Source organism: Cyanistes caeruleus, chromosome 4 (assembly GCF_971803275.1).
Source record: "Cyanistes caeruleus chromosome 4, bCyaCae1.hap1.1, whole genome shotgun sequence".
Taxonomy (NCBI): Eukaryota; Metazoa; Chordata; class Aves; order Passeriformes; family Paridae; genus Cyanistes; species Cyanistes caeruleus.
In genome coordinates this window covers 35,402,783-35,430,449 of record NC_141704.1, presented here as the reverse complement: position 1 = coordinate 35,430,449, position 27,667 = coordinate 35,402,783, and the positions used below count along the sequence as shown (strand labels likewise).

Below are 27,667 nucleotides of genomic sequence, written 5' to 3'. Positions count from 1 at the left end.
CCGTGTCGGCACAAGCCCTGTGTCCCTGCTCCCAGCCCTGCTCTGGCCACTCGGCTCCAGAGCCCCGCAGAGAAAGAAAACAGGCGTGGGAAAGGGAGTGAGAAAGAGCAAACCCTTAGGATCCATCCTTTATAGCCCCCATCTGCAGAGACTGGCTGTTAGCATCTGTCCAGGTGCTGGAGCTGCACATCAGGCACCCTACTCCTTCTCCTCCTCCTCTACCTGCCAAAATCCATGCTTGACTCTTGAGCTGCAGACCCTCCTGTGCCCGTCTCTTTCTTCCTGCAAGAAGCTGGGGCTGATTTTCTGTCAACAGCAGTTGAGTAGGATATGAACCGTGGGAATCAAAAGGGCTTCATAGCAGCAATTCCACTGGCTTTGCCACTACGGGAGCTGCAGAGAAATCTCTTTTTCCTTTTCCTTTTCTCTGCTTGGCATCTCTCTGCCTGTCATTTCAGGCTGTGATGTTTTATAGCTGGAGGGGCTGCAGTAGCAACCAGCTCTTGCCTCCTGGAATGTATGTTGCTCTTACCTACTCCTGCCTGGTCACTTGTGTACACCCACGAAGAGAAAAGATGCTCCATGTTGCCTGAGTGCTTGAGAGCCAGATGTTTTGGAGCAGGCAATCCCCAGCAGCCAGTACACCAGCTGTGTGACCAGCAGGACTTTGAGGTGATTTTTGGAGCATCCCCTGCTGTGGCTCTCTTCTCCCCTCCTTGCATCCCCTGGAGCTCCCCCGGCCCTGTGGGTCCCCTATGCCTCTTCTATACTGCGTCCTTGCCTGTCCTGGGACTTAACTGCAGATATGAGGGTTAGAGGCTGTTATTCATTAATAGCATTGGAACAAATACAGCTCTGCATGGAGATGGGTCAGTTTTTGTTTATTTCTCTTTTTATATCTGTGGCCTTTAGCTGTAGCCAGTATGTTTGGCTGCCTATGGCTGCCCCAGTTGGTTCTGAGGGCGGGAATGTTGCCTTGGATGTGTGAGCTGCTTTTATTTCTAAAACCCAACAGTGGTCTTACAATCTTAGTGTGATTTACTGTAGTGCATAAAGAAGAAATAAAAATGTCAGACAGGATCAAACTCTTGTCACATCCTGTCCCAACACAGGGGTGCAGATGAGGGTGTCCGCAGAGTGGAAGGGAGTCGTGGGGTCAGGCAGTGGCTGGTCCTTGCTTGCCTTCCTCCCCAGCATTGGCTCTTGCTCCCACTTGGGATAGTTCAGCAGTACTCTGGCCCTCCTTGCACTTGCAGAGAGGTTTCTTGTCACCTCTGTGGGACTTTAGATGTGGGAACGCCTTAATCCTGCTCTGTTTGTCCATCCATTTCTCAGTCCTTTTTTTGTTTTGCCTGGGCTGATACTTCTGGGCTTCTCTCCAAGGGATTTACTTGATTTCTCAGAAAAACCTGTTTCAACCTCCCATGACTCATAATGATCTTGGTCAGAAACTACTTTCATTTCTTCACTTTTCTGGTTAATCCTTCTTAAACAGTGACCTTTCCTTGGCTCCCCCTGGAAAACAGACCAAGGAGGTGTGTTCCTCCCTGTCTCAGTGAATATTGCTGGTTTCTTGGGAGTTTTTGGTTTTTTTCTTTTTTCTTTTCTCAGTCTGACTGCAGGGATTTTGCTGTTTGCTCGTGCAATGAAGGTATAAGTTTTGAGGCAGGCTGGACTGTGTGACACTGCAACACTGATGGCAGAGGAGCCTGCCTTGGGGCATCCCCAGTGTGCACATCTGGCAGCAGAAGCTGGAGTGCAGGCAGCCCCCTGGGCTCTGGAAATACATCTGTCAGGACAGGACTGACCCTGAAGTGGTCTCTCTATTGATCCTGAGCCTGGAATCTTCTCCTGCTGGGGCTTATAAGCTGGTCCCTCTGCTGCTGATGGCTGGAGGACAGTGGGAAGAACCTAAGGCAGTGCCCCTACCTGCAGCTGGATGTGTCCTGATGTGAAATAGCTGTGGACTGAGCACATGCCAAAAGCATGGCCTTCAGCACAGGGTCCGCAGCAGTAAGTCTTGTCACGCATGCCAGGGAATGAACAGGCTCAGCAAAACCCCTGTGACACAATAACCATGCTTATGCTCAAAATGCTGAGTAGATGACATGGCTTAACCCTTTGCTAATGCTCTTAAAAGCTGGCCTGCGGCTGAGGGAGATAAAGGGGCTTATTATTACAAAATCAATATCCTGCTGGAGTGGGATTTCCATGCAGTTCCCAGTTCCTGCTTTCCAGAGGCAGACATCTGCATTAAGCAGGAGAGCTGGGCACCAGAGCAGGGCGCCAGGCTGTTCCTGCAGGGAGCAACCCTGGGCTCAGGAGAGGACTATGTCCATGCCCTAAGTCAGCAAGTCCTTTCCTTGTGAGGAATGCTAAGAGGAAGGAGAAGCTAGTGGGGAAGCTGTCATGGCCATGAGGCTGCAGCTCTCCTAGCTCAACAGTCTTGGCTGGAGTTGTCCACCTTTGTGGTATATTCCTTGTGGGTGATATCCTTCAAGGGCTGCTTCTCCATCACAGCAGCCTGCAAGGCAACTCTCAGCTGATGGTTTTCAATGCTGGCTCAAGTGTCTCTTGTGTTTTCACACAGATCTCCCTGCTGGCTGATGGGGATGCACTGAGGGGTAAAGCTTTCCTGAGCCACAGTGGCATTTCTCCCTACCTTCTCTTGTGCTGCTTTGAACCTTTTAAATCTTCCCTCTGCGAAAGTGTCCTTCTCCCACACTCCCACTACTGAATTCTGAACTACAGAGAAGTTGTGGATGCCCAGAGAAATTGTGAATGCCCTGTCCCAGGAAGTGTTCAAGGCTAGTTCCATGGGGGTTGAAGCAGCCTGGTCTAGTGAAAAAGGTGTCCCTGTCCATGGCAGAGGGCTTGGAACTAGGTGGCACTTAAGGTCCCTTCCAAATCAAACTACTCTATGATTCAGTGAACACACAGGTACTAACTTCAAGTCAGTGACCATGGGTAATCCTCTTTGCTTGCAGAAAGTGGGCAATGGTGTGGGCAGTTTCACATGCTAGTCTAGGTGACACAGGTGTTGTTGTGCACCCACGCCTTTTGGATGTTACACAAGTTTATACAAGTTGTTTAAGAAGCTCGGGTTACTGAATGCCTGGGTCTCATGTAAAAACAAGGTTATGGCAGGACTGAGGAGTCATTGAACAGATGCTGGGCTGAAATTAGGAGGTAGGAGACTCGTTTTATAAAAATAAAAATTTACTGGGAAGATAGACTAGCCCCAGCGGAATATTGTACCATTCTAGTCTAGAGCTAGATGGTCTTAAAGGTCCCTTCCAACCCAGCCCATTCTAAGTCTATGATTCTATGACCTTCCAGGTCTCTTCTAATGCAAACCAACCTATGATTCAATGATTTTGATGTCTTAGAATTTATCAGTCAAGCAGGTCATAACTTCACTCAGTGTTTAGGGAGATGTTGTCCTATCCTGTAATGAAGTCTCAGTCTCAAGAGAAGATCTGAGAATACTGAAGCTCTACCGAAGGAATAGGGGCTGGAGTTTATTTCAGTTCCACTGCATCCTTCATGGAAACCAGGAGATATTGCCAATGGCTGATAACTAAGTGTAGGTGATAACATGCTCCTTGCTGAAGGAGTTCTTTGCAACTGGTCTGGGAAGATCACTGCCTTAGGAAGCCATTAAATTAAATAGAAATTAATCTAAGTAGGGGTGGGGTGGCTGGAATGGTTTGATGGGGCATTAACACCATTTGCTACTTGTTAAGAAAAGAGTATCTATGCTTTGGGCCATCTGATGGTCCTGAGCTAGGATCCTTAGCTGCATGAGGATAATCAGATGACTCAAAGTCATTGTCTTTCAGTCTTATGTTTTCTAGACCTCTTTAGTGTGGTGTTCTGATGACTTGTGTGAAAGGAGAAGCCGCTGCCTGAATGTTCCAGGAGTCACAAACACACCCACCCCCACCCCCCCAAGACTATAACAACAGAGACCAAAATCCCTTCACAGTGAGCCGTTCCATGAGCCAGGCTCAACCATAGGTTTCCTACAACAGTCTCAGGCATCAGAATTTATAAAAATAAAGAATTTAATAGAGAAGTTCAGCAGCACATCAGCTTGAGCTGATGCCTTAGGAGAGGGACCATGAACAAAGAAATCCCCAGGCATTTATATGCTTAAGATCACACACCTAACCTTCATGTGCTCTTAATGCAGTCTTTTAGTCCAATGGTGATTTTTGGTCTGGGTCTTCTAATATATTATTGGACTTTTTCTCTGTCTTCATGTAGACAGGCCATTGCCTTATTTTATTGAGTTGATGGTTGTAGCATCCTCATCTTCTGTTTTGCACTTCTTGTGCACCTGTTCACTGGCAGAACATGGGGAACTAAAAAAGTGTTAGACTCAGGATAAATATTACAACTAAATCATCAGTGTATTATCAGTATTCTTTTCATACTAAAGATAAAACATAGCACTGTACCAGTTACTAGGAAAATTAACTTTATTTCAGCCAAAAGCATATCTCTGTGAAAGTCCACAGCTTGTGGCCCAAGGCTTCAGGAAATCCGGCTACTCATGCTAAGAAAGTAAAGCCAAGCAAACAGTATTCTAAATCACACAATATTACAATTATGACTCATTCTATTTAAAATTTATTTAAGCTAAACAACTAATATATCTCAACAATTAGTTATTGATTGCTGCCATAAATAAATTCACAGTAAAGGCTTCATTCTTTTCAGGCTGTAATAGGAGTATCCTACAAGAAGACAATGTTTGTACCTAAGCCAAAATGCACAGTAGTTTACATATGAAACAAGTGAAACTATTTAGTAATTGAATGTCCCAAAGATGACGACAAAGATCTTCAAGCAGGCCCAACCCACACAAAAAAATGCAAGTTGCTGTTGAAATAGTAATGAAGCAACAAGTTACAAGGCTGTGTGGGATGCCTCTCTGATATCCCCCAGCATCCTTACCTAGGGATGAAGATTTTTCTGTTATCAGTTACTGATTATCTCATTCCAGGAAAGGGCTGTTTTCCAGTTTGATTTGAATGCCGATCCTCTAATCAGCTGGAGAAAAGGAGTCACTTATATAAGCCAAAGAAAAGGAAATGCTTCTGCAGTACAGCTCACATGAATAGCTAGGACTGAGTGCTGTTTGGCTCCTGAAATCCAGCTTCTGCATCTTCTCACCCCATTTCTTTAGGGCTGTTTTGACTGGAAGGAGTGGGAATTTGGGAGGCTTTCCTCTTCTGACTGGCTCTTTTTCAAGGCAGTCGGTGAAGGCAAGTGGAAGGCATGACTCTATCTTCAGACAAAGATCTCAACGGGCTAGATAAACCCAGCTTTGTGGTAAGTCTGCTCTCTGAAGGGTAATTCTTGCATGAACAAGTGCAAACCCTGTGGCAGGAGGAGAACGGGAGAGCCAGGGGCTCAGGCTGCTGCAATGATTTTGCTGTGTGGTAAACTTCTGTCTCGGCTCCTACTGACACAAATCCAAGGAATGATTTCCTCACTACAGCCCCTGCTGCTGCTGCAGACTCAGCATGCTTTCTGCTCTCTGGCACCCTTTTAACTTCTTTTCTCTCCACTATTTCTAAAATGATAGTGTAGATGAATGTCATCACTAGTGTATCTGTACTGAAAAGCAGGTGAGCTTGTGGCTGTGTTCCTGGGTAAAGCATCTTATGTATTAATTAGAAAAATTAAAATAGAAATTTAGCCTGGTAAAGACTGTGTTTCTTTGTCTTTTGAACTTATTTCTAGTGAGATGAATTGTTAGAAAGGGATGAGGAAGGGATTTGGGTGTTATCTGAGGAAGACACCCTGTAGAATTATAGAAATGTAGTTAAAGCTGTAAATGATGTGCCAGTCCAGGGGTGTGTGGCACACTGAGAATGCTGCTAGCTATACCAGACATGGGCAAGGTCCTGGGACATGGCAGCCCCCTTCCTATCCCAAAGCAGGGGTCACCTCCATTAGAAGCTAAAAACTGCTTATTTTCTGTCAGCAGGTGTGAAGGAGTGGGGTCCTGCAAACATCTTGCTACCTTGGTAGAGACCAGCTGTCTGTGCTTCTGTGGAGGAAGCATTTAACCTCCTAGTGTACAAGTCCCACATTTCTTGGGTAGCTCTGGGTGAGCTTGCTTTGTGCAGTGGGGGTGCTGTGCCAGCTGTGGGCAGAGCCTCAGGAAAGTGCTCAATCAGTGTTCTTTCATTATTTTTTAACAAGCTCTCCATTTTAACTTGTTCTGCCATAACACATACCAGATTTGTGAATTCTTATGGTTTCAATCACCCTAAAGAAGGTAGAAGACAAAGGTCTTTTACCTGTGGTTCAAGCAGTTCAGCTCCTGACTGACTTCCTGATGCACTTCTTTAAGACATGATTGAGGGCCTTCATGCTGTGACTGGAGCCTGAGGCACATGGAAGGTGTACTGGTTCTCTGGATTCATGGGAGCAGCTGGGCTGAGAACTCCCAACATTGGTTTCCATTCCCTGCTCCAGACTGCTCCTGCCTTATCCTCCTGCCAGTATCTCAGCCTCACAGGCTGGCTGAGGTTGGAATGCAGCTCTGGAGGTCACCTTCTCCAAACTCTTGCTCAAGCAGGGTTGCCCAGAGCCAGCTGCCTGGAACTGTGTCTAGACAGTTTTTCAATATCTCTAAGGACAGAGACTCTACAACCTCTCTAGGCAGCCTGTGCAGTGCTTGGTCACTTACAGCAAAAAATGTTTCCAGATTTTAAGATGGTACCTCCTGCATTTCAGTTTCAGTCCAGTGCCTCTGCTCCTGTTTCATCCTGTTATCTCCACTCCATCCTTTTCCTGGTGATCCCTGCTCACTCCCCTCCAGCTCCTGGGGAGAACCAGGCACTCATGTGATGGTCATGCGGGGCTGTTACTGGCTCTGCCTGGCTGGAATATGCCTCCTGGTTAATATGGGGAAAATTGCAATGAAAAGAAAGGAGCTTACTGCTGTCTGCCTAGCTTAGCATTTGTCTACCCGTGGTGTTATTCAGGAGTAGTTGTCCCCAAATAACTCCATGCATGGGTAGTCTTAAGTACTTTGGTGTACATTTGTTAATCCATGGCTCAGGCTCTCTTGTTCTGAAATGAAAATGTCTGCACAGGGAGTTACTAAGGAACACCTTTTACTCTTTAAGTTTTTGCCTGAGTCCAGTTTGAATTAACTCTGCCTTCACCTATCTATTTTGAAGTGTCTGTAATGCTCCCAGTTTGCCTAGGCCAGATAAATAACATTGTGTTTGTTAAAGAGGCTTCTCCATCATAGCTATCCCGTAGCAAAGTCTCGGGCTTTAAGTTGTTAAGATAGTTTATTTGAGTGGCACTGCAGTAGAAACAGCTTGACCTAGGTGATGCTGGGGAGGGATCTTGAACAGAGAAGTTCATGGGCAATTGTACTCTTACAACCTGAGTTCCCTACCCCTCACACAACCATTCAGATCAATAACAATATTAGGATCTGGGATCTTAGGGATTACATGGCTTGTTATCAACAGTGTGACCTAAAATGGGACTTCAGAGATTCAGCCAAGAGAATGCAAACCTGGAAGTTTCAGGCAAATGAATTCAGTAATAATCTGCCACACCTGCAAAATTTACAACAGAATGCAACAATAATTTAATGTCTCTGTTCCTGACCACAGCACTACCTGTTTGCCTCCATCAGTAGGTAGGCCAGGAGAGTTACTGCAGACACTTTGCTGTTGTGTTGGGTATTTTGGTGTCTTCAGGTTCCTGCAGGACTTGGAGGATAAATAAACAAAAAGAAGTTTGGTGCAGACAAACTGGTTAAGCTTCTTCAGACAGCAGGTTTCTGTTCCTGCCTGATAGAGCAGGGCATCTCAGCTCAGAAAAGCTCTCTGCTGCCAGGATGCTGAGAACTTGCTGGTTGGAGATGGGTCAATGAAACAAATACTTTGGGATCTTAATTAGCTTTTGCATCTGGCTCTAAGTGTTGTGGTTTCCCAGACAGCCTTCCTCCACCTTGCATGTGTGTGTGTGTGTACGCACAGGGGTGAGAGTGGGCTGGAAGGAGGCACAAACAACCAGGAGAATGTGCTCAACTTAAAAGCTGTGGCAAATGAAGCAAAGCACTACTTTGCTTTCCTTGGCAAAATGTATCTTTATATAAATAAACTCTGAAAGGTGTACAGCTCCCTGGGAAGCCCTGGGGATTCTGGCTGCCTGGGAAGAGACCTGAGCCTTCCTGGGTAGCAGTTTCAGCCAGCTCCTTCAGCATGGATGCTGGGATTTCCCATCTACTGGTGTCCCTGTGTTTCATACAGCTCCTCTGTAGGAGCAGGGTTTTCTAGTAGGACAAAAGGCAGGTGTCTTTATCAAGGCAGAACACTGGTAAAGGTGAGCATAAGGAAGTTGAAAGAGAAGACCAAGGAAATTAAATATAAAACATGCTTCTACTCAGTAATTAGTGGCAGCCAGGTATAAATTTATAAATTATGCTGTTTGGGTGGAATTGCCAGGAGGTACAGAGACCAGAGGACAATGCTTTCACTGACAAGCCCACTGCACACTCTTCCTTGCTTCTGGTTGCAGTATCTTCATCCTTAACTAGATTTTAATGATATTAATGCACTTTGTCTGGATGTCCCTTTGAGATTGAGACACCCTCTAATGTTTCTTCAGGCCTAGACACACCAGCGCACACAAAAACAATTCCAGATGTTTTGCGCCTCTGTTTTAATTTCCCCTCCTTTTTTTTTTTTTTTCTCTTTCTTTTTTTCTTTCTTTTAATATTGTGGTGTTGTTGAAAGCTACACAGGAGGTATTCCTGCCAGACATGGAGTGTGGCTGCAAGAGAGGTGGCTGCTGGGTGGCTGCACGGCCAGGCTGTGGCTAACAAAGTGTCTCTCCTGTTGTCTAGGGTGAACATGGGAGCCACTGCCATTCCTCACCAGCTCATGCTGCCTGGGGCCCAGAGGAAGGTGGGGGCACTGGCCACAGTGGGACCAAGCTTGCCTACACTGTCACAGATGTGCCTCCCTGGTATCTGTGCATCCTGCTGGGCATTCAGGTGAGACAGGAAAGCAGGTAGAGGCTGGGAGTAGGTGAAAGTTACATGGCTGTTCAGCCAGTTAATTGGGGTGAAACCTGAATTTGGGAGTGCTTTATTTTCATAGGGCTTGAGTGGAGCTCTGAGGCTGGATCTTAGCTCAAGTCCTTTGGTCCACATCCTGAGCACTGACTGTTATCATCATACCCACGGCTACATTGCACCCTCTGAAGTGCAAATGGTCAGTCAGAATGCTGGGGTTGGGGTCAGATAGTTAATAAGGACATGTTGGGTACCTTGGCAGAAGGTAGCCAAACTAACTTCTTCTGCCTTCCCATGACAACAAAAACTCAGCAGCAGGGCACACAGAGCATTGGCTGGTCTGTGCCCAGGTGTGTTAAATGACCCAGTGCCACCAATGCTGTGCTGGGTAGGAAGCCTGAGGGAAAAGAGACCTCAGAGTCATTAAGATAATGACAGACTGTGCCTGGAGGTTGGTGGAATTCTGTACTTTGTTTCCTTAAATGGAAATTTAGAGTGTATCAACCCAACACATCTACATCATACCTTTAATATAACATGCCTGAAATGAATAAAGTGTGTTTCTGAGTGCCACCAGTTCCACCACTGCAATTCTGTGCTACAAAGTGAGAGCAAATAAAAAAGAGGTTTTAAAAATTATTTTCAGATTTAGTTATTAACTACACGTCTATTTCTACATTTTTTTAAAATTATTTATGTTTCTACACTGTAGAAATATGTCTGTGACTCCTGACAAATACAATGCCCAATTCTTCCATTCTTTGGCACTCACTTTTTATGATTGATCTGTAATTGCACTGTGTGAGAAAAGCTACTGAGGGCAAAAATCATGTAGCTCCAATGTGCCACCTTCTTTTGTAATCCTTTGTGGTGCAAATAAGATGGACTGAAATATTTGCATTCACTTTGCCTGACTGCTCTCTCCCTGTACCTGGAGAGTTCCCAAGCTTCCTGGAAAAGTATGTCCAACAGCTTTGTCTGCAGGTGCTGAGGATAAGCTGGTTGTGTCTGACAGTGACCTGGGAAGTCCAGAGCACTAGGAAAGGTCTTTGGACTTGTAAAGGAGGAGACATTTCAGTGGATGCATTGAAATTCTTGTAGGTGCTTTGGAGCAGCCTCTAACTGAGCATTAAAGCTCCCAAAAAAAAGGAGAGAGAATGGGAAATGCTAGTGTCACCCAAGCACAAATCTGTGAGTTCTCTCAAAAACATGGTAATAACATAGAGCCAGTCCTGTGTCCTTCTTCACCCAGTCTTTCTCTGTGGCTCCTAGCACTTCTTGACAGCCATGGGAGGTCTTGTAGCCATCCCGCTGATCCTCTCCAAAGGGCTGTGCCTCCAGCATGACCTACTGACCCAGAGCCATCTGATCAGCACCATCTTCTTTGTCTCAGGAATTTGCACCCTTCTGCAAGTCCTCTTTGGAGTCAGGTAGGCCAAATGCAAGAAGTGGGAATGTGAACAATTACTGTGTGCAAGGCCACCACCCTGTTACAGAGTTTATCAGTGAGTCGTTTGTTACCCTTGGGCAATCAGGATCCATGCCAAAGCACCCTGAAACTGCTGACAGCTTTGCAGGGCTACCTTGCTGTCCCAAATTTTATATCTCTGATACTTCATATACCTTTTGTTTGGTTTATAAGGAATCTTCCTCAAAATAATAAAGCATTGCAACATGCAGGAAATGTACCTGCTTGCTCCTTACTCCAGGGATCCTCCAGCTGAGGCAGGAGCCTTCTGATTTGGACCCGGGGTCAAGAGAGCACAGATTCTACAGAAAACTCTAGGGGAGGGGATAATTAGATGAAATTGAAGTCCAGCTGCTACCACTTAGGGACTCAGGGAAGAGTTCAGCAGCATGTCCTGTTAAGTGATGCCGTTTCCCATGCTCAGGGATTTGTGGCATAAAAGGTAAATCCTTTGCTGATGAGCAGCCAGCAGTGAGATGAGCATGGAGTTGCCATTCAGTACCCAGAAAAAGAAGTATTTAATGAGAGAGATGAATGCAAGTACTCCCCTTTTCCAGAAAGACCCTGTATCTTTGCTGACCTTGAGAAATTTCTTCTATTCCCCCTGTCATAACTCTGGACTGTCTCTCTCTCTTTCCACAGGCTGTTTTTTCTCCAGCATGGTGGGAACCTGTGTTTCTTGCTTCAAAGACAAAAGTTACACATTCTTTGGCTTCTGAATCTGAGGGACTCTGCTTCATCAAATCACTCATCAACTGCCAGCTCTACAAAATGTTTTTCCTCCTCCTGCTTCATTCACTATTGAAATTTGTCTTTCTCTCTAAGTCTTAAGAGGTGTCTGTAGACAAACTTCCTACCTTGTTACAGGATTAGTGGAGGAAGGAGGAGTGGAGCACCTTGACCACAATAAACAGAGAAACTGGTTCTTCATCCCAGTTCAGCCTGGAGTGCATGACCATCACTGCTGGTGCAATTCAGGCATTCTGAGTTCTCCCAGGCACTCTCCAAAACATGCCTCTGTGAATTCCTGAGAGCTGTAATGTTCCCTGCTCTCTGTTAGCTGGAGATGAAAGAGTAGCAGAGAGCCTCTCTCTCCCATGGCTGAATAGCTAATTGAGGTACAACAGATCAAATTAAGTGGTAAGGAGTTGTTCCCATAGGATAAACTTGAATGGCTTTTGCCGTGCTGAGGGTGCAATTGCCTTGCTGCTGACCCCAGCTGTAAGGCATGAGGACATTCATAAAGCAATAATCAAGGGAAAAGCTGACCCACTGCAACCTGCAGCTCAGTCATGTTACACAGTGTGAAAAAGCAGCAGTGGGTCCCAGACAGTCACTGGAGACACTATCAGAGGCTCCTGAGGGGAGACACAGGTCATTTGCTGTGATGGTGAGCCCTTCTTAGTAAATGCTTGGACATCATATACTGATTATCAGAATATACTATTGCCTTCCCTATTTCTGTAGCTTTCCCTCTTGCAAGCCCCACAGGAAAGAGTCGAGTGTGCCACATAAGCATTACCTTGGCACCCCATTCTCCTCTGAGCCCACCCATTCCAACACTGGCTGTGAAATGTCTGAAGGACCAACACAGCAGGAACTATAAATCTATTGTTAGATTCTAAGGCATGGCCCTGGGCCTTCTCTTTCTTTTTGTTTGTTTTTTGTGCCTTGCCCAGCAAAATCATTTCAAAGCTTTGACAGTGCTTCAGTTGTGCATGACTAGTATAAATATTTGGTTTAGGTGACAGAGACATGGTCTGTTGCAGTTACAACATCTCTTATTTCAAGAATGGCAGAAATGCCTCTGTTTCAACAGAGGCACCTTGGAGATTTCCTTTGGCTGTTTCAGGGATGCTGTACCCACCCTCAGGCAGCTTAGGATTTTTAAAGCATACTAGAAGAGTGGTTAAAAAAACTTGCACTTCAATGGAGGCTTGTGTGGGGCTTTGAGGACCCAGTTAGGCCTTTTAGGTCTTTCTTTGTTTCTTTCATGCATGGCAAAAGAGGCTAGTGTAGCTCAAAAGAGCATTGCTCTGCTGTATAAATCTCTGCATGAAGCCAGTGCTGAACTCCTCAGGAGATGCAATCTCCTTGCTAGCCTGAGGGATTCCCAGAGGGAGAGATACTCTAAGCCAGGAGACATGTGGTATGGGAGAAGAGCCAAGGTCTCACCCAGTCAGTGCCCACAGACCCTTCCATGCAGGTTTCCTTCCTAGTTTCAGTGGAAATGCAGAAGAGGAATTTGCATTAAAACCTGGTGTACTGAAAGCCAAGTCACATTTTCTGTCACCCTCAGACTGAGGATTGTTGTGACATTGGAGAGTAGTTAGTGCATGAGCACGTAAGGAATTGTGAAGAAAACCAAAGCAGCCAAAGAGGACAGAGGAAGCAACTGGATATTGGCAATACTGATGCTAAGTTTTTCTTCAGCATCTCACCATCTTTCTTCCTTGGTCTTCTCCCTTCCATCAAGTTTTTCCTACTCTGTGCAGGTCTGTGGTCTCATCAGCCATTAAAAGCACTATTGGTTCCTTAAGATGGGGTAACAGGGTTGGACTGCAGCACCAGTGTACCCCACCATTGCTGGTATTTGAACCTCAGCTCTTACCTCATGTCATTGCTCTTGCAATGCATTCCTACTCATGGTCAGTGACAATGACCTGCCACAACAATTCAAAAGATACTGTCAGATGCCACACAGGCAGACTGATTTTTAAATTAATTTTTGCTTTCCTTTCTCTCACCCTTATGGAGCGGAGTTTCTAGCATTTTCACTTGCCATTTTTTCCCTCTGCTTTTCTTCCAGGCTGCCTATTATTCAAGGAGGGACTTTCACATTCCTGACCCCCACCTTGGCAATGCTGTCTCTCCCCACTTGGAAGTGCCCTGGCTGGACACAGAACGCCACCCTGGTGAATGCCTCTTCACCAGAATTCATCCAAGTCTGGCAGACACGGATGCGAGAGGTATATTACATTTTCAGTGGCACCTGCTCTGTATCAGGGCTGTTGCTTTCAGTAAAGTGCCTGACCATGTAGTGGCCATCACAGCTGGAGAAACTTCTATTCCAAATGAACCTTGGCCCTCATGCTGTTGTAGTTTCCTAACCATCTATATCCTCTATCAAAAAAGCAGGTGTTTAACTGCTGCTGAATGGGGGACATGCAGATCTCCTCATGTGATTTATGTCCTTGCAAAGTCTCCACTGGTCCAGTCAAATCCCTTCTCCATAGAGCATGGTTAGCCTAGAAGAAGAAAGGGAGGGAAAATATTTTCAAGGAAAGAGCCCTATCTAAGCACAGGAAACGTAGTAAAAAAAAATGCAAGGCAAAACCTACTTTAAATATTAAGGAAAAGGGCATTCTTAGGTAATCAAAAAGGAAGAGGAAATGTCAGGGGTCTCACTGCTTTATTCTATATCGATTGCCTTTATCAGAGCAAGTGACTGAATTTGCCTCTGTTGATCCATTTGTTGGTGTGCTTTCCAAATCACTTGGGAAGTGTTGAAAGCTCATTTGCTGAGCAGCACAGGCTGCTCTCTGCTGATGCACATAAATCTATCACAAGGGCACTGCTGAAATCTCCTTTCAGCCTGGGTCATTCACCCTGTGTTTCTCTTCCCTTTGAAGCTGGGGAAAGGAAGGTGCTCAGCACCACAGAGGTCCCAACCTGGGCTTGTCACCAAATCTTTGAAAGCAGAGAGCAGCCACACCCCTGCCTGAAACTGACACTGAAGCCAGCATCATTTCAGAATGTAATTGCTGCCTCCTTGGCAGTGATTGTCAAACACAGGCAAGTTCAGGGTGAGGAATGTGTTCCCAGAGTGAAACTGATACTCAGGAAAAAAAAGAGGCTGTGATGAGTTGCCTCCCCCATCAGTGTGCTGAAGAGAGCCAAGCCCTTCCCAAAAGGGAGATCAGTAGATACCATGGCCCTGCTCCTGTTTTTGGGGCAAGAGCTTTTCCCCTGTCTTGTGGCAGCAGGCAGGAGAGTACAGGCAGGTGACGCATGCTTGGGTGGCTCAAGAGGACTGGGAGGAGGTGATCTCTGGAACAAAATCAGCCCTGGCAAGGACTTAATCCATCAGCCAAGGGGGGAGCTGCTGTGCTGCTGCTTTGGTAGTCCTTCCCACATGTAATTCTCAGCCGGGTTTTACTGTTGTCAGCAGGAGGCCTCTATGCCAGTCTGTCACTGGAGACTGAGCCTGGCTCTCACGCTGGATTTGCACTGACATAAAGAAAAGGCTCAACAGCTGGAGCTTCTTCCAGCCTCTGTTTTCATCTTCTATTTTTCCAGGTGCAAGGAACTATCATTGTAGCTTCTTGCTTTCAAATCTTCGTTGGATTTTCTGGCCTGATTGGATTTCTGATGAGGTTCATCGGCCCCCTGACAATTGCCCCCACCATCACCTTGGTTGCACTACCTCTGTTTGAGCCGGCTGGGGATATGGCTGGGCAGCACTGGGGCATAGCATTCATGTAAGTCTCACATCTCTGTGGGAAACTGAGTACACAAATCACCTGCCTCTAATATGAAACCAAGCGACACAGTCCGTAGTAGAGTTCCCCTGGGTTCAGGTTTATTTGTTGAGCACCAACATGTGACAGGCTTGTGCAAGACAGCCATGTGACAGTCATTCTTCTCCAACCCCCAGGAGGCTAAAGACCTCAGCAACAAAGCAAAACCCAAAAGTGAGTTTAAAAACCCTGATTTTTGTAAAAATCCAAAGTTCAAAGGTCAGTAGAGATACAAAGCCTTTTCCACGTGTGTGTAGTCTCTGTCATAGTTGTCTGCACACACTGTCTTACACACCCATTATTTAAGTTTAAAAGACATTCCTAAAATGACAAAGCTGAGCACTCAGAGTTTGGTATCTATGTTGAAATAGCTGGTGCTTTATGTATTGTCTTCACATGAGTAGGGGGAATTGTTCCCTCCAGAGAGGACCTAAGGGGGTCTGGAAAGACCTATTTACATATGTAGCTTTGTAGCAGTGAGTGCTCTTTTAGGGATATTTGTGTGCTTGCCCCTGTGCATGACTGCAGACTGTGGCAAAATTTCCTTGGTATTTCAGAAATGAATTAAAAAAGGAGAAATGCAACTGCATGGTTGCCTTGCAGACTTAGCACCTTCAGCTCCCTAATGTAGACTTCAACATGGGATAGCATGCAACAGGAGTAGGTTGTTAACCTCTCTATGGGCTCCTGTTATTTGCCGCTGCTTTCAGAGCTGATTTTGGAGACTTGGGACACAGGCTTGACTGTAGCCCTTGGAAGACAGCACATTGTTGTGAGGACATGCTCCAGTACACTTCTCTCCTGGTCTCTTCTCCTCCCTGCACCTGCCCTCCCAGTACCCTAAAGCCACTTCTCTTCTCCTTCACCAGCTCCTCACCTAACTAGTCTCTTCCATCAGCACCCCATACAATTCCAAACCCTGCCCAAAACCCAGCTGTCTTTTCACCATTGTTCCATCATATTCCTGGCTTGTTGTCCTGTTCTCCAGCTCTGGTGATTTGTCCTAACTCCTTATCTTAGCAAATGTGAATTTTCCTTCTCAAACTGTATGTTTCTATATCTCCTTTCTCTGCTGCTCTTCTCCAGCTACTAGCTCCCAACCTCAGACTCACACTTGACCTCTTTGCCCAACTGTGCCCCTCCATTAATGGGGTCCCAGTCCTTCAGCCTGTTCTCAGCCCAAATCACCTTTCTGTCCTGTTCATTTCTGTCCCATCTTCCACCCATGATAATCCAATTCCTTTCTTTCCTGACTCAGACACCTTAGCCCCAGCCTGATAACTGCTCTGAGCCATCCCAGCTGTGGCCTCTTTTGCTGCCTTCTCCATACTCCATGGGTGTTGTTAGTGAAAGAGGGAAAGCAGGGATGGAGAAAGAAGACATGAGCCATGTGCTCTCAGGGCTGCTGTTCAGCCCCACCACATCCCAGAGCTTTTGTGATGGAAGATCCCTCAAGAAACTTCTCTAGTGTGTGGTGACTTACTCTCTGGTGATGATGCACATACAGTTAATCGCTGGGCAAGGCCTGGATATACTCAGAAGACTCAGAATCTTTATGGTCTGCAAATGTGAAAACCTGAGATGTTTCTGCTGACCTGGAACCTGGAGTCATTGTTGCAGACTGAGCATACCTGAGCAGATTTTTGTGAGAAACAACAATATCCCTTGCCCCAGAGAACAAGTTCTACTAAATCTCAAATTTCTTCTTCAGGTCATAAAGAGATCTTTACTTACTACCTAAGGCAAAATGACCTTTTCAATGCAGGCTACATGCTATGTCTATTTCCTGAATGTCACTCTTTGAAATAGGTTTGATACATATTTTTCACAAAATATTTGCCCTGAGGCAGGCATTTTTCCACAGACATTTTCATCCTGGATGGGTAAAGTTATGTAAAACTATAAGCAACTGAAAATAGAGTTTGTTAATAGAATGTGTCAGGCAACCTGAATAATAAGCAGTGAAACTTCCCTGAGACAGATGAGGGTTCTGTGGTGAGTCATAAGGGCTGCTGAGCACCTTTGTTCATGCAGATGCACAAAATGTGCACTCGCACAGTCTGTCTGGACTCTGTAGCATTAGAAACCACAAATGGAAACCAGCTCCTCCTCAGACCTTTTCCCTCCAGTCATCCAGTGCTTTGAATTGTGTATGTCATGGAGTGCCTTTGCAAAGGAGTGAGGATAGAGTTTTCTTTGCACTGTTGGAATTCTGCCTGTCCCTGACTATTGCATCTACAGTTCATAACCTTTTCACATGGGGAAAACTACCAGTTTTCCAGTGACATGAGTGCACTTCAGCTGGTGCAACTGATTTCTCACCAAATCCTATCCAGATGAATTCATTCAATGTATAAAATTTACATTTGTTATAAAATAATGAGGGGGCCTTCAGAGGCCTGGTTAACACAGGAAATGTCCATGCTCTTCCACCAGCTCAGCAGTCAAAGTGGGATGCCCAGTCCCTGCCCTCTCTCCATGTGTGGTAGCCTCCAGCTTTATCTGGTTGGCCTTTCTGGGCAAAAGGCACATGGGGGGCAGGCTGTGCTGCTGTTCACAGATGTTCACAGATGTTCACTACACAAGGGATGGGAGAAGAGCTGAACCTGCAGTTGCTTCCACCAGCACGAGCCCCGGATGCTGCCAGGAACACACAGGAACACCCCTGCTGGGGAGGGCCCGTCCATCGCGCAGCCCTCGCAGACAGAGAGCAGTGCTCTGCCCTTCTTGGCTGGCTGGGAGGGCTCTGTGGGCACCATGTGCAGCCCCACAGTCCCACCATGGGTTTTTTTCTTTCAAAATAGGGATTTGCACAGCCAAACCAAATCCTCTTCTTTTACTCTGTGTTAAAGGAGCTTTTTGCCCCTTGAAGAACAGCACAGGTAAACCTGAAATCAGTAAACAGTAAATCCTGTATTTCTAGTATATCTGAATTACACAGGCAGAACCTGAACCTTGCATGTCTGTCAGGTCTTTATTTTACTTAGGAGGGATTTTTAACCTTTCTGCAACTGTGTCATATAGATGCACTACCTGGCTGTCAGTTGTGAAATAATAAGGATAAAAGAGTTATTTGCAAATATGTGGAGCTATCAGTAGATTGTGATGGAAAGCTTGTTCCACCTCTGGCTTGGTGGAGTGGGGAGCTACCCTCTAATGCTGAGAGCCTGTTTTTATAGGTCCTCTGGAGTCCTGGGTTCTTGGGTAACAAGTGTTCGCTTAATGTGGGGACAGGTGGGCAGCTGGGCACCGACTTTGTTTATGGTCTCATTTTCCCTCCTTCTAGGACTATTTTTTTCATAGTTCTGTTCTCTCAGTACTTGAAAGATGTTACTGTGCCGCTGCCATCTTACAAGAGAGGCAAGAAGTGCCACTTCTCTCCAATCTACCTCTTCCAGATCTTCCCGGTACGTTGGGGTTCCTGGATACCAGGGAATTGTGCCAGAGGGACTGGCCTCACCTGCCTCGGGCTGCCTGGGCTCTTTCCACTCGTGTTAGTGCTTCCCAGCTGAGCCTGTGTGGCAAGGGGCAGAGGGGGAAAAGCTCCCCACGGCCCTGACCATCGGGAGGGAGGGAGGGAGAGAAGAAGGGAGGGCCACCAGGAGGTCCTGCCGCCTCTTTGCCTCATTCCGCGTGCAGGGAAAAGGGTCGGGCGGGGGTACCCGAGCCGTGAAAACTGCTGAAGATGCAGCCATACCCTAACCAGACCCCAGCGCTGCTTGTGCTGGCCAGGTGCTGCTGGGGCTCTCGCTGAGCTGGCTGCTCTGCTACGTGCTGACAGTGACCAGCGTCCTCCCTGCGGCCCCCACTGCCTACGGCCGCCTGGCCCGGACGGACACCCGTGGGGACGTCCTGTCACAGGCTCCCTGGTTTCGGCTGCCCTACCCAGGTACCGCTGCCTCCTCTTCCCCATCCTGCCCGCTCCTGCTTGCGCTCCACTGATGACGAGCAGGGGGAGATGAAATGTCAGAAATCAGGCCAACACCCACAGCATTGCTGCTGCCCTTCCTCCCCCGGGGCACATTTCAGGGCAAAAGTGCCCCACTCACCTAAACCGAGCTTTTTTGCTTCCAGGCCAATGGGGAACGCCAACGGTGAGCCTGGCCGGGATCTTTGGCATCCTAGCCGGGGTGATTTCCTCCATGCTGGAGTCCGTGGGGGATTACTACGCCTGTGCCCGCCTGTGCGGGGCCCCGCCGCCGCCGCAGCACGCCATCAGCCGCGGCATCGGCGTGGAGGGCATCGGCTGCCTGCTGGCCGGGGCCTGGGGCACGGGCAGCGGCACCACCTCCTACAGCGAGAACGTGGGGGCCCTGGGCATCACCAAGGTGAGCCTCGCTGCAGCGGGGTGGCCCTGGTGCCTCCCGGAGGGTTCCCCCGCGGGTGTGTGTGCGTACAGGAGAGCGTGTGCCGGAGCTGGGCAGTGATCTCAGCACGCCTCCCGAAAGGCGCTCTGGAAAATGGTGCCTTGGCTCGCTGGTGACCAGCACCGCAGCGCTACAAATGGCTTAATGGAGGTGGGCAATGCTTCCCTTTCTCTGCTTCTGATCTGCATGGGGAACTTGTGCACTCGCTCGTGGCACCTGGCCTGGGTAAGGCTGAAGAGATGCTACATCTGAGCTAACCTGGACAGGTGTGGAGAGGGAGAGGAGAGGGTGAATATTTAATAGGGCTTCAAATTCCACAACTTCTATAACCCGAGGATGGCAATCATGTGAAAGGTAGACCGTTTCTTCTAGACATTATAAAATGTGAGAGCAAAGGTTTGTGTTTCTATGTCTCTATAAAGTTTTGTAAGTCCCTTGAGTATATTAATCGTACTTCTCAGGGAGAGAAATTTCCAGAGATAAGCTTGGTAATCAGATCATAGATTTTCACTAAGCTTTGCAGCCAGAGGATAGGATGACAGACATCTAGCTGCTAACTGGACATTTTCAAATCATTACCAAATAAGCAATGTCATGCCAGAAGAGCTGTGAGTTCAATAAATAAATGCACTTTCCTTACAGCTTCTACTCTATAATGCTTATTTTACTGTATTTTATAAATGTCACTCACAATAACCATTTTTCACTCATTGCAGTGTTAGCGTTTGACTGAGGTGGCTGCCCTAGAGCACCAAGGGCTGTCTGGATGTCTGCATGGAGCCCAGTTTAGTCTATCACCACGTGTGCATTGTCACTAGGAACTCTGTGCATAATAACCATCTACCTGAGCCAGTTCTTTCCTGAGGGGTAGTTTGCTGCATGCATTGTATGTATGGGATGCTGCCCAAATTCATAATTACCAGATTATAGGACATATATTCTCACAATGTATGCTCCAGGAGGACTTGCCATGCTTGCTGATTCAGGAGAGATATTTCCCTTGGATCCCACCTCTGCTCACTGTCCACACTTGAAAGAGCTGAAAATAGTGTCATCTCAGTCAATTTAAATCAGTGTAAACACTCTGCCTGGGGACAGATGGGGATGCTGAGAGCACAAGGCAGATCTAATTTCTTTTTTAACATGGGAAACACATTTTGCCATAACAAGTGGAAACACAAGGGACTTGTTTCCTCTACTTAAACAGAGAAGTTCAGCACCACCTGAGAAATTTTTGGAGATCTCAGATACATACAGGGGCTGACAGAGAAGGCAAGGAGAAGCTGCTAGAAGCTGCCAAGATGCAACATCTTACGTGACACCAGGCACCAACATTTAAACTGCTTGATCAGGCCCAGTATGCCAGTACTGAGAACTCCTTTCCAAGAAAAGGAGGATTTTAAAAAGAGGTAAAGGCCTCAGAGTGGCCACATATTGTCAGGAACCTTATAGTTTCTTCAGCCTTAAGAAAGAGTACTGATTTGATTGTTTTCCTGACATAATTGAAACAAACTCCAAACTAGTGGCTTTAGCAGAATATTGTCACAGTGCTATCACTGGATTAGATCTTTTGCCTTTAAGGCCAACTCCATATACATGGTAATTCAACATTTTAGCAAATTGAGACTCTGAATCTTAGTTCTAATCCTGGAACAAATAGGTCAGTTGGTTTTTATTAATTAACATTTAAATCATAATAGTGTCCCAAGGTTTTAAGCTAAAGAGTATAAAAAAGCATTTAAGCCAAAGAGTATAAAAAGCACTTGAAGGCAATGCATGATTTTATTTGGAAACTCCACACCAAATCTCTTTCATTTATCTTTCAAAAGCAAGAAAGACTTAAAATATTTTAAAGGGACATGTTTAAGAAATATTTTAAAAGAGACGCTATTAGTTACTGAGAATGCTTTTGTTGAAAGCATTGAAAAAAAGCCTGTCCTGTAATTAGACATTCTTCAGATATTTAAAGGGAGGGATTAAAATATTTAATTGAATTAGAAAATGTTTGGAGAGGATTATAGAGTTTCCCTGACACAAATATTGTAAGTTTAGCATTCTTTAGGCAGTCCAAGTTTTGGTGTGGGCAAGACACATCTTGACTAGGAAGTTTAATAAATATTACTGCTTTCCTTTTCACTTTCCATATAAATGTCTCTTTCAACCCTTTGTTTGGCAGATACTCTTTTTCTTTCCTATTCATATGCTCTAGCAGATCTGAATGAAGGACATGGCTTGGTGCTTCATCCCATCTTTGTTGTAGGGCTCAACCAAGGAAAGGCCGCCCTGACTCTTCCTAGGGGAAGAAATGAGAGAAAAATGGTTTTACTGAAGACAGACGGGTGATGAGAGATAGGAACAGATCAAGAGACTTCCTCACTTCTTACTCTTATTGCTTGACCATCGAAAGGATATATCAGATCCCAGAGCTCAGGATGTAATAGCCAGCCAGCTCTGGTCTCTGAAATCTTGGTCTCCAGGGAATGGAGGGATCATTGTGGGACACCTCACTGAAAGTCATTTCTGGATGGCAATCCAAACCTTGGTGGAAGGATTGTCCAGTGAATTGACTGGGGGGTTGCAATGCCAGGCTTGTTATGTATGCCAAGATATTTCTAGGCTAAAGCAAGAACAAGCAAGAACAAGTGGGGATTACTGTGCTCTTAATTTAATTGTTTTTATTTCAGTTTAATAGCAAACTGTTGAAGTTCTGTCAATAGTAGGGAGAGGATAACACTGAGTAAATAGGTCTGGTGCTCTCAGAGTGCATTTCATGATAAATATTTATGGTGCACAAATACTGATGCTTCCCATTCAGTGTCAGCATTCCAGCTCACCAGCAGCTGTATCCAAACCTGTTCCTGAACATGCCATGGAGTGCTGGGGCCAGAGCTGCAACACCTATCTGACAGGCTGGTGCTGGAGCCTGCTACCCCTCGCCTTTTCCTGCTGGTCAGTGCATGACTGCCTCCTCTTCCTCTTGCCCCAGGTAGGGAGTCGAATGGTGATCATTGCTGGTGCCTGTGCCATGCTCCTGAGCGGCATCTTTGGGAAGGTTGGGGCAATGCTTGCCAGCATTCCCATCCCTGTTATTGGAGGCATGTTCCTTGTGATGTTCGGAGTTATCGCGGCAGTGGGGATTTCCAATTTACAGGTAACAGCTGTGTGAGCACTGCTTCATCCCTGCTGAAGGGGACTTAATTCCATTGAGACAGAGAATCACAGAACAAGCTGAGTTGGAAGGGACCCATCAGGACCATTGAGTCCAACTGCTGGCCATGTGCAGGACACCCCAAGAGTCACACCATGTTCCTCAGAACATTGTTCAACACTCCTTGAGCTCTGTCAGGCTGGTGCTGTGACCACTGCCCTGGGGAGCCTGTTCAGTGCCCAAACACCCTCTGGGTGAAAAGCTTTTTCCTGATATCCAGCCTAAACCTCCCCTGACTCAGCTTCATGCCATTTGCTGTCACAGGTTATGAGGGTTAAGAGATCAGTACCTGCCCTTCCTTTTGCCCTCTTGAGGAAGCTCCAGACTGCAGTGAGGTCTCCCCTCAGTCTTCTCCTCTCCAGGCTGAACAAGCCAAGTGAGCTTATCTGGTCCTCATGCGGCTTCCCCTCCAGACCCTTCACCATCCTCATGGCCCTTCTCTGGACACTCACTAATAGCTTTGTATCTTATATTGTGGTGCCCAAAACTGCACACAGGACCCCCAGTTTCAAGTCAGCTATAACCACACTGCAGCAAATGTAAACATTTATGTTGGCAATTCCTCAGGTAAAGATAAGGGGCTGAACCCAGAGGGGCTAAATCACAGAGGGCTCCCTGGTAAGGGCAGGGCTGGCTGGCACTGGGGGCTGCAGGATCACAAATGCTCCAGCAGCACCAGGACTGGGTCCATTCCCAATTCCAGTGTTTGCATCCCACCATGTCTCATGAACACAACAGTAACCCACAGTTTTATGCGTGTAATGTATGAAATTTCTCTGTGCAGTATACAGATATGAATTCCTCAAGAAACATCTTTATCTTTGGATTTTCTCTCTTTGCTGGCCTCACAATTCCCAGCTGGGCAAGCAAAAATAGTACGCTGCTGGAAACAGGTAAGAAGTGACATCAGAAACATTTTCTGTAGCATAATACTGAAAGAAATGCTGATCAGATAAATCTCTTAAAATAGTTTTTCCTGATAAAATGCTGAAACCTGTGCTTTGACTGTTGCCTGTTGTGTGAGGGCTGTTTTTGCCTTTTGCTCTCATGCACAGCCCTGGTACAGAAATCTCTGCTTTTTATTAATGACTGCACCTCATCAGATTCTTCTTGGGCTAAGGATTGCAGAGCACTTCCCTGGGACACATTCCTGGGTCAGGGCAAGAGAATACTCCGGGGCTGAATCTTGATCAAGGTTCTCAGTGAATGAGGCTTTCTAATGTGCTCACACACAATGAAATGCTGTTCTTTCAAAATGCAAGAGCATACTCCTCTACTAAATTCCATCAAGATCACTTTATTGAAATTTTCAGTTCTCCAACAGCTGGCCTTGTGTGACTAATGTGTACATCACAAAGGCCAGAGTGTCCTTTCTTAAAGCATATGTGGTCTGCTGGGTGGGCCGACTAAAGACCTGGGCCCACAAACCACATGCTCTGCAGATGCTCTATCAGATGCTCAGTGCCACTGGGCTTTGCCCATGGCCATCAGCCCTCCAGGGGAAACATCACACCTGATGAACTTGTGGTGAAATCCCATGCTAAATATACTCATATTTCTTTGGGAACTGAAGCTCGTGCTCCTGTAGGGAGCTGTTGGGTGTTACATTGTGGAGGTGCTGAATGTGTTTGGAGCAAAAGGTGGCTTTTTCTTGAACAGTGCTGGGGTCTGCAGTGTTAATAGGCTCTTAATGTATTTATGAGCCATCTCCTGCCCACTGTGGGTCTGTGTATAATCATGTAGAACAAAACTGTAGGTCTGAAACTGGCTGTGAGATCATTCTCCCTTCCACTGCCAAATCTTACACTCAGCTTTGGATTTGCAAGTCTTGTCCAAGCAAGCCTAGTCCAAGCAAGCATGCAGCTTGCAGCCTCTTGGCACCAGAAATGTTGCTGGTAAAACAGGTAAAATGAATCTTCCTGCACCATGACCTAAGGCTTTTTTTCTGCTAGGAATCATCCAGCTTGACCAAGTGATCCTGGTGCTTCTCACCACTGGCATGTTTGTGGGTGGACTTCTGGGCTTTATCCTGGATAATACCATTCCAGGTAGGATTTGCTGTAATGAGCTGCTAGTTAGTGCCTGTCCTAGGGCTTGTTCCTGGTACTTTTTGTCTTTGTGACTCCTGTTCTATGGATAGGAGTTGTGCTAGCAGCCATGAAACACTGTGTGACTGCACTCCTCCCAGAGAGGGCTGAGGAACAGGATGAGAAACATCACTGAAATGGTCCTTGTCTGGAAAACAGCAGCTTATCAAAAATTAAATAATTTCTCAGGAACAACCTAGGCTGAAGAAAAGGTTTGTTTGGCAAATAGGTCTTTCAGGGAAAATGCCAGCCCAAAACCATGTTGCTGGTTAAAAGAGAGAGGAAAGCAGCTATAAGAACAGGAAGTAGCCGACGTGTGCCTGTATGGGAGCTGCTAAAACTGAGGCTGAACTAAAGCCACAGCAGTGGAAAGCAGTAGGAAAGACTGGTGACAAAAGACAGGCCACCTACAGCTGGCCCTCACAGGCAGCAAAGAGCCTTGGGTTTCCATCTAGCATGGGGAAGGAGGGCATAAGAATAGGAGAGGAAACCCTCTTTTCTGCTGCAGGAAAAGAGCAGGAAGGAAGAACACTCTGTTAACCAGATTCTGTTACTGTCTGAGGCTTCTTGGAAAGCCAATCTCCCTTTGGCTCATTAATTTTCCTCTAGCCTTCGACTGTCAGCTCCTCTGGGCAGAATTGACAGGTGTGCTCACTCACTTTCCCAAGAGATACTTTGCTGCCACAGCAGTTACAGGCACTTAGGAATTCCTTTGGATAGGGTAAATACCTGTGACTGACTAGTAACTGCTAGCTAAATCCTCCCTGAAGTGTTTGGGCAGTTAACACCTTGCACTAACCTCTTTGAACAGTTTTTGGATCTTCTATGACAGGTGAAAACTTGGTATACATGATTCCCATGGAAAAAGTGGAGAAGGCTGCTTATCTGGAAGCTGTTGCAGGAGAAAGAGTGTTGTCTGGAAGCTTGTTAGTAAATATTTGTAGAGCTCTTTGGAGCTGGAAGGATTTAAGTAGAAGGGATTTGTATTTTGTACTGGGTCTGCTGGGATTTGAGCAGTGGGTGAGGCACAAAAAGCAGCCCTATGCTCTAACCCTTGCTGTTTTGAACGCAACAATCTCACTTTGCTGTTGCAGGAACACAGGAGGAGCGGGGGCTCCTGGCATGGAAGCAAAGCCATGAGGGAGGGATGGAGAGCTCTCAGCTCGTTTCCAAGGTCTATGATCTTCCATTTGGCATAGGCACCAAATACTGCAATGTCTCTTGGTTTCACTATCTCCCTGCTTGCCCCAAAAGACTGTCTTGTGACAGGAGAATGGATGAACTGAAGGCTGCTGAGCAGAAAAACAGTGTTAAAGCAAGCTTAGAAAGAAACTCTGAGATTGGTGCTGATACAAGGATATAAGCACCTGGCCTGCAAATGAACTAATCTCAGAAGCAGAGGTCTGCAGCCCCCATCATCTGAGCGTGAGCTGGCAGCTGTTAGAGGGGGGAGCAGGAGAAGGACAATGTCTTCCTCTTCCCAGCTCTGCTGACTGCACCACTGATAGCCTTGAAGAAGTAATTTTTTCTTTCTCTCTTCCTGCCTGCTCACTTCTAGGAAGAGCCTAATCCCTCCTTGGGGAACACCAAAGCCCAAGAAATGCCTAGGAAAGGTGTTCTGTTTCCTTCCTTTCAGTGACCCTTGGGCACCCTAAGGGGCAGCTGTTCAGCTGAAGCAGAAAGGCTTCCTGTGCCCTGATGTAGCAGCTGAAGGAGGCAATGGAGAAAGAATCCCTGATGTGAGCCCTGTAGCACTCTCAGGCATCCCTTGGGTTGAAGTCAATCCCCAGCACCCTAAAGCAACACTCACCTCTCACCTTGGCCAAGGGGAAGGAGCAGGTGCTCCTAAGTCATGATTCATTCTCATTTCATATTCCCATCATTTAGCCAGCTAAGTGAGTGTTGTTGTAAGAGAGGCATCTAAAGGTAATGAGATGGATAGTCTTTTGAACCTGTCTCTTCTGCCTCAGACCACAGAGGGACTCTAGAGACCTTAGTTAGGTTCTTGACCTTACAGAAAAAAACAGCTTCACTGAAATGTATCCCACCTTTGGAGTGCTGGGAAGAGTCTCAGATGAACCAGTTTCTGTAGGGCACCCTACCCTACAAAGATGAAGGAATCCTCATCAAATATAAAGAAGAAAACACTTCTGCTCACAATCGTATGCATCCCTGTGCTACTGCTATGTCCTGTGTGCCCTTGCTGTACCTGTTTGGTCTGGTGTGGTGATTGGCTGGTGACAAGCACTTCTTTGGAAAACAGGTGTGCATCACATGTGGTCCTGGTTGCTGTAATGTAATAACTGGTGTAATAATAATGTAATAGCTGGTTGCTAAGTGTAATAACATTGTTGCTGTAGGATAAGCTTGTGCTTCCTTCACTGAGATTAATACTTGCTTTTTGTATGTATAATAAATAATAAATAATAAAGTGAATGCTGTAATGGTATTTCTCAGGGTGGCAAGTGGCATTCAGAGTCACTTGCAGGCCTGCACTATTGTGAACTATGGTCATGCAAGAGGAGGCACCACAGTAATGCATTCTTCATCTTCTCAATGTCATTACAATGCTTCTAGCCTCAAAACAATGCCTGCCTATATAAATGAAGCACACTGGAAAAGCCAGGGAATGGCAAGGCTGCACCCTGGAGAGCTCTGAAGAGCTCTTAAACCCGAACAGGACCCCTGCACCCCCACTTTCAAACACAGCAGCATGGCAAACATTCATTTGGGGGTGTTTCCACAGTCTCAAGTGCAGGGACAGAAAGGGCTCTGTAGTGTTTACTCTTCCCTTGTACTTCAGTACTCAGCTCCACGTGTTTTTGCCTGAATGTGTCATGCTTTTATGCACCAAGGCAATGCTGGGCCACAGTCCAGGCCTCTTGGACTCAATCTAAAAGCTGGCTGCCGAGCTGGATAGCTAGGCATGCCAGCTTTAGTTTAGGTTTTAAAA

At 46.3% G+C, this 27,667-nt stretch overlaps 1 protein-coding gene across 5 annotated transcripts in view; it reads left to right on the top strand.

Annotated features, from left to right (window-relative positions):
- LOC111930396 (solute carrier family 23 member 1-like) overlaps positions 1-27,150 on the top strand; it is a 33,807-nt gene extending 6,657 nt beyond the window's left edge. For 2 of the 5 annotated variants that reach the window (XM_023928423.2, XM_023928439.2), the window contains exons 2-13: positions 5,195-5,340; positions 8,894-9,043; positions 10,337-10,494; positions 13,342-13,501; positions 14,832-15,013; positions 18,339-18,459; positions 18,785-18,941; positions 19,127-19,380; positions 22,406-22,570; positions 23,412-23,520; positions 24,580-24,675; positions 25,809-27,150. In XM_023928423.2, the coding sequence (XP_023784191.1) occupies positions 5,287-5,340; positions 8,894-9,043; positions 10,337-10,494; positions 13,342-13,501; positions 14,832-15,013; positions 18,339-18,459; positions 18,785-18,941; positions 19,127-19,380; positions 22,406-22,570; positions 23,412-23,520; positions 24,580-24,675; positions 25,809-26,077 (1,875 nt within the window). In that variant the 5' untranslated portion in view covers positions 5,195-5,286 and the 3' untranslated portion in view covers positions 26,078-27,150. Of the gene's footprint in view, positions 1-5,109; positions 5,341-8,893; positions 9,044-10,336; positions 10,495-13,341; positions 13,502-14,831; positions 15,014-18,338; positions 18,460-18,784; positions 18,942-19,126; positions 19,381-22,405; positions 22,571-23,411; positions 23,521-24,579; positions 24,676-25,808 lie in introns of those variants that run through there. The other 3 variants (XM_023928444.2, XM_086885798.1, XM_023928454.2) reach the window with 3 other exon arrangements.
- The last annotated feature ends 517 nt before the right edge of the window (positions 27,151-27,667 follow it).